Raw genomic sequence first — 9187 nt, 5'->3', positions numbered from 1 at the left:
GAGACCACCGACTGTACTGTGGGTTCTAGGAAGGGACAGAGACAGTCCTAACAAAATCTGTCCTTGGCCTTCATCACTGTTTGGTAGTCCTGCCACCATCAGACAGATAAAATAGATCATTGAAATGCAGAGTTCCTTACTCAGTATTGCTTAATAAAGAGCTAACAGATTAAACATATTCGTATTATATCTAATCCAGAAAAACAGTCCTTTTAGTTACTTAACTAGAATTGTGTAAAGTCTGCTAATGAAAAGCAGAGTATGGTAACTTTTAGGGGGTCATCGTAGGACTTCTCCTTTAATTTTGTTTTTGTTGTGATCAAAGTGATGCTACAGAGAGCTTTAAAAGTTATTTTATTATCCAAAGCTAGTTCAATCACGAGGTGTTGTTTTATTAAGGTAACAAAACCTATATTTTACCCCCCCCCTTTTTTTTTTAACCCAGTGATGCCAGCTGTTTAAACCCAGGGGTAAGGGAAAACTGCATTGTGAAAGGATACCCCTGAAAACAATAGACATCTAATTATGGTCAGTAATTCAAGGGTATCTTTTATTTTAAACAATTTTATATATACAATTTTTAGAAGCGAAATGTAAAATCACCATAAAAGAGAAAAGAATTAATACATATTTATAATCTTGAAAATAGTTACTCTTGAGGTTGACAAAACTCACTTTCCTAAATGCGTACTACACAACAGAACTAATGAACAAACCATTTTTCATGCTCAGTCTGGGTTGCCCAGTAAGTCTTGCTTTCCAGTTACAGTTGTAGTGACTTTCTTAACAGCATGTGAAAGTCACGTTAAGCATCGCAATTGTAGGTAACGAGCTGTAGACCCAAGTTTGAATGTAATCATGTTCTAAGTTAATTAATTGGACTGTGAGATATTTACTGAATATTTACGATATCTGGTGGCCCAGGATCTTATGTCAAACCCATTCTTAGCTGCAAAATAGTATTAACACACACTGGAGTATCTTCATGCTTTCAGTCAGTTCAGCTTGAATAGACGATCTGAACTGGTGTCATTGTTAGTCTTAATGTTGGGGTTCTTGACTTCCCTACAGTAAACCAGGGAATTCCCTTTTTAGAACTGAAGAAACTCACCTGAGCACTTTGGGACTGTTTTCATTGGTAAACACAAAATATCTTCTCTAAGCTTGCCTAGTAAAACACAATCTGGAAAAAACACTTTCTTCAAAATGCACCTGCATAGTAATCAGACTGTTTTGTACATTTTAGTAAAATGCAGACTTTAGAGAGACTATACATACTGGCTTTAGCATTGCAGTTAAGTGACAAATGTAGCAAGTTGAACTACAAAGTCTTAAGCATGTCGTTTCATTGAAAGAATCCAGATCTTTTCAGACAAGGGGGGGTCTGAAGCAGAGATGGTATCTTGGCCCAAAAACAGATGCAACTGGGGATGGAGTTTTAACTTTGGCTCTCCAGTCAAAGACCTGACCACATTTTGTGTTGGAGTAGAGAGTTAATTGATCCAAGTTATAGTGGAAATTTTTGCAAATGTCACAGAGCAAAAAGGAATGCATTTTCTATGTGTGGTTAAGAATACAACATATAGGATTCTGTTAGTCATTGTCTCCAAGTGGGAAAGGAACATGTTTTTTGTCACTCCACTTTAAAGTATCTTTGCTTTAGGGAGGAGAGTCTGAGTTAATAATACCAAAATTATCAAAGTATTAGCCTTGTGTCCATGTTGGATGTTAATTAGTTTTCCTTTTTAAAAAATAAACTGCAGCTTGGCATGGTGGCACATGCCAAGGTGGCATGAATTGCTTGAGCCTAAGAATTTGAGGCCATTATGGGCAACATAGTGGGAGCCCGTCTCAAAAAGAACCACAGTCTAAATCATACAAATTGCCCAAGCAGGAGTCAACACCTCAGAGGGACTCAAGGGAACCCTTTCCTGAGGGCTTTATTTTTCACCATGGTAAATTTACTAACGAAGATATGAGCAAAATGTGGATCCACCAAATAATGGTATGTTCTAACAGTGGAGGGGGGAGGTTCTACAGCCACCACAGGGCACGGGGCTTGTGTGGAAGAACAGCTGGAGGCCAGGTGACAAGATGTCTTGGTGATGTAGTCCACGAGTCTGTTGTACTGTTGCTCTGACAGTCGCTCTCGGATTCCATCCACCTGCGATCCAAAAACGAAGACTCATTAGTTGCTAGACCCTTAAAACGAGACATTCATAACAAAATTATTCTTTTGCCTTGCTGCATTTGAACATTATGCCTTTTAGTTCATCTGATAAAGCTGCTTAATCCAAAACAGGGCTTCCTTTTAGTTTTCCTCTGAGATGGGGCAATGATAACACCGCAGAATAACAAAAGCTTGCATGAGAGGATCAGGAAAGCCTCCTTTGAATAAGCATTTGGTGTTGCATAAAATTCCCATGTTTGAAGTTGACGATTTGATAACATTCTACTCTTTAGCTATTAAAACATCCGTCATTGCTCTTTACCAACCAGCCCGAGAAAAAGGAGAAAAATGTCTTTACTCTGCATGAATCTAATCAACATTAAACTCAGCACTCTGAAATAGAAACTTTGTTAACTCAACTCCCAAACCTTTTCAGATAGAACCTATTCGGTTTGACAGAAAAACAGTGGAGAAGAACACCTCTTTCAAACCAGTGGCTTTGGATAGAACATTACAAAAATAAATACCTTTTGAACTGTAACATTTTCTGCTTTTATAAATACTATGATTTAAAGCCAGAGAAAATAGAAAAACTGGGCAGAGGAAGGGGAAATTTTTATGGAGAAAAGGGAGGATGCAAAGTACATTTATGGTTCATAAAAGTCTGGCTCATCTTCAGTGGAACTCAAATAGGAGATCTAAGATCTCCTACCTAAGTTCTTAAGTGAGATTTTCTGAGAAAGCGCCCATCAAAAAGGCAGCTGCAGCTATAAATTCTTCCCACCCTGAAGTCCTGTAGCTATCTGCTGTGTAGATCAAATGGAGTGGGAAGTCTGTGATTTTAAGCCACTGATTTGTGAAACTCAGGTAGCTTTTCACCTACTGAACATTGGCAAGACCACTCTGGAAGAATTACAATTTGAAAGGTTTTCTACTTCGGTGGAGAGCTCAGAAACAATGCCAGTGTCTTAAAAGCTGGAGGAAGCCAGTGAGATGGTGAAGGGGCCTGCCAGAGGAATAAGTAGGCGTCCCTTAGAGTTTGGGTCTCATGTTTTAAGCTTGGGGAAAAAAATAAAGGCCCCCAAAGATTCACTAACAGATGAAAGCTGTGTACCACCAGGCAAAAGCCAGAGCGCTGGTGATATCATTCAATGGGGCCAGAATTGAGCTGGAAGGCTTTGAATACACAAAAAGTCTTAATTGCTCCTCCTTAGCAGCAGCACAGGAAAGCCTGTGTTGTGAAAGGAACCCGGCCAAGGAATAAATTGACCTTCTGACTCATTTTGAGCCTCTCATAAGGGATTTCAGTAATGTGCCAGGCATATTAAGCAATTATTGCCCCTAAAAATGGCTGCATTTAACCAAGAAAAGCAAATGCTGATTTTAAAAAATTGAATTCTGCCATATTTAAATATACTGAATGATGTCATCTACAAATTAATTCCTTCCAAAATTCAAAGGAGTTGTGTATTTCCTAGCATCTACAGCAAAAGCATAAAAACGAGAAAAGTAATTTTATGCAAAGACCTTAAAATACTGCTCTTGTGTCTTCACTAAGTTTTCAAAGCAGACAGGCTTCCTTATGTCTGTGGATTATGTTGGGGTGTACTGATTGTGCTGGGGGCAGCTGAAGGAAATTCAGCGTCCTAAGTGCTGCCGACTGCCCTCCCCAGCCCTGTGTTGAAAATACACTGGATTGCAGCACCCTGGAGGGTTTACTCTCAAATATGCTTTGCCGCTTCGGTTTTCTTGGGGGCAGGGAAGGGTTATGGATATAGGATTGAGGGAGTGGTTATTTATTAGTGATGCATGGGGAGAGGGAAAGCAGAATGTGGAGGCTGAAGGCACACCGGTCATCCCCCTCCGTCCAGTACCAGGTGCTGAGCGCAGGCCGCAGGACTCCTGCTCGCACTCGTCTCTTCCCAGCTGTGTTAGCCATTCCTTAATCTCAACCATCTTTTATCCCTGGACATCAGTGGAAAATCAGTGCCGAGCGTGGTGTCCAGAGCTTCACTGCCTTTGCTTCTAATTCCATGGTCCCAAATAGCCTTGGCCACTTCTCGGGGTGGTGATCCCAGCGATCATCTCAGTCATCCCTAGGGAAACTGAGATCTGTTCCTCTCCAGCTGCAATAACTCCCCACGGCACCCACCCACCTCACACAGAAAAGCAAAAGAAACTATTGCAGTTGAAGATTGTAGAGACAGCTCGATCACAAAAAGTCTCCAGTCCATTTCAGATCTGAGATATTTCCCAAGCAGCTAAAGAATAACAATGGTCACAGATACTCCTTAGGGCCTTGGAGGTTTCTTGTTAAGGACTAAGAACTTGAAGATAATGATATTATCCTTTGCCAAATCCTGTAGCCAGATCACTGCTGCTTTATTGTCAACTGATCAGAAGATTTTGGCAGATCTAATAAAGTCAGCCTGGACATCTGACCTCTATTTATTCCCAGAAAGTCATCAACTCGCAGCAGCAGTGTAGTCCTGTGCCAAACCCTAGCTTAAAGCTGACTGATTATGATCCAAGAAACTAGAGAAATCTTAAGAGTTGTTGTGGTTGGCTGCTGTCCATCTATCTTCTCAGATTATTTTACCCAAACAGTGGTGTGAGGGAGACAGGCTCCCATTCAGGAAGAGATAATGAAAGGAGGAACCAGGCAGGACCTGCTGGAGGCAGGTTTGCTGTCCTCTGCTGGGACCATTCAGTCCCCAGGTTAGGACTAGCAAACTCCAGCTTGCCACCGACGCCCCATCGTGCTGTGTGGAAAAAGCTGTCTCCTAGATAAACAGAATCCCATGGATCAGGCCATTTCCTGGGAGGTAGGAGCAGAGAGCAGTTTGCTGTGGGTACACCTGCTTATCCTGACCTCCACTGCAGCAAGCTGGGACCCTTCTGGTCAGGGCTCCCCTCTGACGCCTGGCACCAGTATGCCCTGCCTGCGCACCCGTTGCTCATCGGCTTGTGTGTGCCAGCGGTGGGGCCACGGAGCTGCCCCAAGAGCCTAAGCGTCATCCACAGGGGATCCTGTGGTGCTTGGGGTAGGAAGCCCTCCTATGGGAAGGGAACAGAGCCCCACCACGCAAAGCAGTAGGTAGGAGAGATGCCCGTTTCCAGAATTTGGGCCCCTGAAGAGCCCAGGGTTGGGAGTGGAGGGAGTGTCTTGCTTCACGACACCCCTTGTTTCTGCAGGGTCCGCCTTTCTACCCACAGATCTGCTGCAGCCACTCCCAGGCTCATCAACCTAGGACCCAAAGTCAGACTTTCAGACCAGGGGCCTCCCTTGTGGAGTAGTTGCCGGGGATTGCTGCCCCAATCCTGGTCCTTCCTGTCCACTCCAGCCCCATGACAACCAATCAGCCTTGGCAGTTCACATGGTGGCTTTGCCCCAGGCCTTGAGCCCCTCTGCTGCCCGCCGGCTTCTCCTGTACAGGCCTTCTGTGCACGCCTGGGGGGGGTGGGGCTTCCAATGCCATTTTGCAGTGCCCCTCACTCCTACCTCCACGCTCCCTGCCTAGCAGCTCTCCTGTCTCCAGCATCCACTCCAGAGGCTGCAGCTCAGAGATGCCTGGATACGAGCAATCAGCCTGTGTCTCAGCCTCCCTGGCAGCCAGCCCCAGTCACCCTGTTTTCTGCAATGTACCTCCATATCACAGGCCACTCTTGGCTGCTTGAGCTGCACAGTGAGCAGGTTGTTTTGCTTGCTGTCCTGTGCACAGTCGATCTCGGTGATGGGGAAGGCCTGCTGCTGTGTGTCTTCGGTGACACTCACCACGAAGAGCACTTCTGATGTCAGCAGTAAGCACCCTTCATGCTCCTGGCCTGAGCCCCTCACCAGAACCACATCCAGGGCCATGTGAACTTCTGGTCTGCCCAGAGACTGTAGCATTTTCCTGTTTAAAAGGAAAAAAGAGGTCAGGCGTCAGCTTTGAGATGGCCACTTATCAGTGCTCATTTACCAAGGGTTGGGACAACCCACACAAAGCTGCCTAAGCACAGAGGGCCCTCCTCAATTCGATTCTTAATTTTAACTCAAAATGTAACTGTCAATTACTTCTCAAATTGATTCTGACCAACAGAACCGGGCTGCCCCTGGGGACAAAGATTTCCCTTGGCTCTGCTTAACTCCTTTTCTTCCTATTAAAAATGGCACCCTTAAGTAGACGCTGGTTCCACAGGAATCACAGGCCGGGCTTCTTTGCCAGTGCACATCTCCTTGAGTGGTAGGTGGGGAGCAGTTCTTTAGCCAGCCCCAAACCTGGGAACAGCAGCCTTTTCCTGGCCCGCTACGATGCCCCTGTGGCTGCCCCAGATGCCAGTGCCAAAAACAGCTGCTTCCCTTGGGACCCTCTGGAAGCATGGCCCATTGGCCTGAGTGCAAGCCAGAAGCCATTAACTACAATGTGGATGTAAAGTTGAGCAAGTGTCTTAATAATTTTACCAGACATATTTGACATGGCTATTTGGAGCCTGGTCAGCACGTAGATCACTTGGCTGATGGCGCTGTTTGGGAAGCTGAGAAAGTCCAGCTCCATGTAAAATACCTGTGGTAAGAGAAGTAAGGGAGTTTTACTAGTTGTTTTCTGGAAAACAGTTCCATGCTACAGTGAGGTCATCTGCTTAGAGCCATCCATAACATGTTACAGACCCCAAATGATGTCACATCTTTGGAAGCAAGTGTATAGATAATCAGTAAACATTACAATGCTCTTAACCTGGGTGATCTTGCATTCATAACAAACTAAGATACGAATGTGCTATAGTCCAAGCAGAGACTAGCAATGAGGGGAGGCAACGGCTCCTGGGAGTAACTGGTCCTGAACAATAGCTTGCACATCACTTACAATTTATGTGTTAAAAAAAGTCTAAATTGTTAGTTGACTTCCTTAATATTCACATACTTCTGTATCTGTGCTATGGCTAGTCAAAAAATAAGCACAACACACACACAGATACAGGCCAAGGCACACCCTTTGCCTAGATACAGTATTTAAATGCTGAGGGGCTTAATCCAGCTGTTAAACACTGAATCCACATACATTTATGAGCGCTCTCGGGCCGCTGGTTTATTATATGCTCTCCCTGGTGCTGGCACCAAACGAGGGCACCCAGCAGCAGCCATGCAGGCCTCCACAGAGACTCTTCAGGACCAAAGATGGTACAGCATGTGTGCTTTCGGAGGGCTTGTAAATGTTTATAAATGAGGTACAGTCATTAGACTAAGAGTTAGTGGTTTGTAAAACCTTCAGTTCGGTAATAAAAGTTTTACAAGAGCGACGGAAACCAAAAAAGCCATGTGAAGCTCTACTCAGAGATTCTCTTACATAAGGAGATTGGTTCCTCGGCCCTGGGAAACTCATGGCAAGGGACAATGGCATTTTCAAAACCAAAAGGACTTATGAAGTCTGACAGCTTCACCTCACTGGAGTCTCTGTCAAAAGGAATGCCGTGTTTATTCGTGGTAGTGTGCAGGCATTTGATAAGGGCGAGTTGAACTTTCTTAGAAGTTGTAGCAGTTCTTATTGTCAGTTTCCCTTACAGAAGAAGGCCGAGGGCTGCGAGGAGGGAAGAAGGGGAGAGGACATGGTATACGTGTGGTCTCAGGGGCTTTCTGATGGCTGCCTGAGGCAGAGCCTCTGTCTCCCCTCTTCCTTCCAGCCTCTGTCTACGCCCTGACCCGGACGCCCCTTGTCAGACTTGGGTGCAGGACGCCTGCAGCCCACAGGATCCTGTGGCTCCACATGCCCGGGTGAGAAATGGGAGCGCACACCTGTGGCTGACACCAGCAGGATGGTCCACTCTGTGACCAAGACGAGGACACCCATTTTTGGTAAAAAGGTATCCAGGCACGGGCTTATGGGAGTTACTTTAATGTGCTCTGCCAAGAATGTGGACACCCAGCCTGGAGGGGGCGCTTCCTTTCCCACATGCCCTAGGGCCACAAGCCACACTCCCGCAGCCAGAGCCTGGGAAGGGCCTTCCCTCCAGACCACAAACCCTGGCCAGGAGCCAGGAGCAGGACAGGCGGCAGGGGAGAAGGCCGGCCAGGCACAGGGACCTCCCGCCCCATCCTGTCAGTCAGCTCAACAGTAGAGCCTGGCTCCTTCCAGATTCCTCACAGCCAAAGGAGTGGCTCCCTTCTCTGCTGCAATACATTCTCCATACTGCCCTCTGCCTCCAAATGGTTACTTTTCATTCAAGTCTACTTGTTAAACGTACTGTAAAAAGATTCCTGTAAAAAGATTCTGTGACATGTACATATTGAAGTTGCTCATTGATTTCCTGGCTTTACAGTTTTATTTTTATTATTTTTATTTTTTTTGAGTTGGAGTCTCACTCTGTCACCCAGACTGGAGTGCAGTGGCTGCTCCCGGCCACCACAGCCTCGACCTGCTGGGCTCCGGCGATCCTTCCGCCTCAGCCTTCCGAGTAGCTGGAACTACAGGTGCGCGCTACTACGCCCGGCTCATTTTGATTTATTGTAGAGATGAGGTCTCACCAAGTTGCCCAGGCGGGTCTCGAACCCGCGGGCTCAGGCATAATTTTTTTTTTTTTTTAGTAGTACAATTCTACTCCGTGCAAATAAACAAAGAGAGGTAAAAAAGATATCTAGTCTTTGTTATTTTTTGCTGCTTTGCCATGTGAAAGGTTAGTTTATCTTGGGGGACCCTTGGCATAACCATGCAGATCAGTCAGCAACATCTGTGCTGGCCTGACACTATCGGTTGCTCCATATTCCTCCATCTCACCGTAGCCAGTCTGCGACACAAGTTCAGCGGCTCCCCCGATGGGCTTTGTGAACACGCCCACGATTCCTTTCCCCACACCCGAGATAACACCCTTGGCCTTGTGTCCTGCGGAAGCCTGTGCCTCAGATGTTTTCTGGAAGTTCTGCATGGGCTGATCCACTATACCAGCAATTGCACCTGAAACAACAAAAGCCCCAAGTAAGGACAGAGGATTAAATTGCTCAGAAAATGAAAATCTCAATCTGGAGCACTTATATTTCTATAG

At 45.7% G+C, this 9187-nt stretch overlaps 1 protein-coding gene across 1 annotated transcript in view; it reads right to left on the bottom strand.

Moving 5' to 3' along the window:
- Positions 1-538: 538 nt before the first annotated feature.
- The window catches only part of VPS13B (vacuolar protein sorting 13 homolog B), a gene marked incomplete at its 5' end in the record, with an annotated part of 272185 nt that continues 263536 nt past the window's right edge, over positions 539-9187 (bottom strand). The window contains 4 exons of the mRNA XM_008065666.2: positions 539-2164; positions 5817-6066; positions 6615-6717; positions 8923-9099. Of these exons, the coding sequence (XP_008063857.2) occupies positions 1916-2164; positions 5817-6066; positions 6615-6717; positions 8923-9099 (779 nt within the window). The remainder of the gene's footprint in view (positions 2165-5816; positions 6067-6614; positions 6718-8922; positions 9100-9187) is intronic.

Source organism: Carlito syrichta, unplaced genomic scaffold, assembly GCF_000164805.1.
Source record: "Carlito syrichta isolate Samal-C Ts95f unplaced genomic scaffold, Tarsius_syrichta-2.0.1 Scaffold308755, whole genome shotgun sequence".
Classification (NCBI taxonomy): domain Eukaryota; kingdom Metazoa; phylum Chordata; class Mammalia; order Primates; family Tarsiidae; genus Carlito; species Carlito syrichta.
This window is presented reverse-complemented; position numbering and strand designations above follow the sequence as displayed.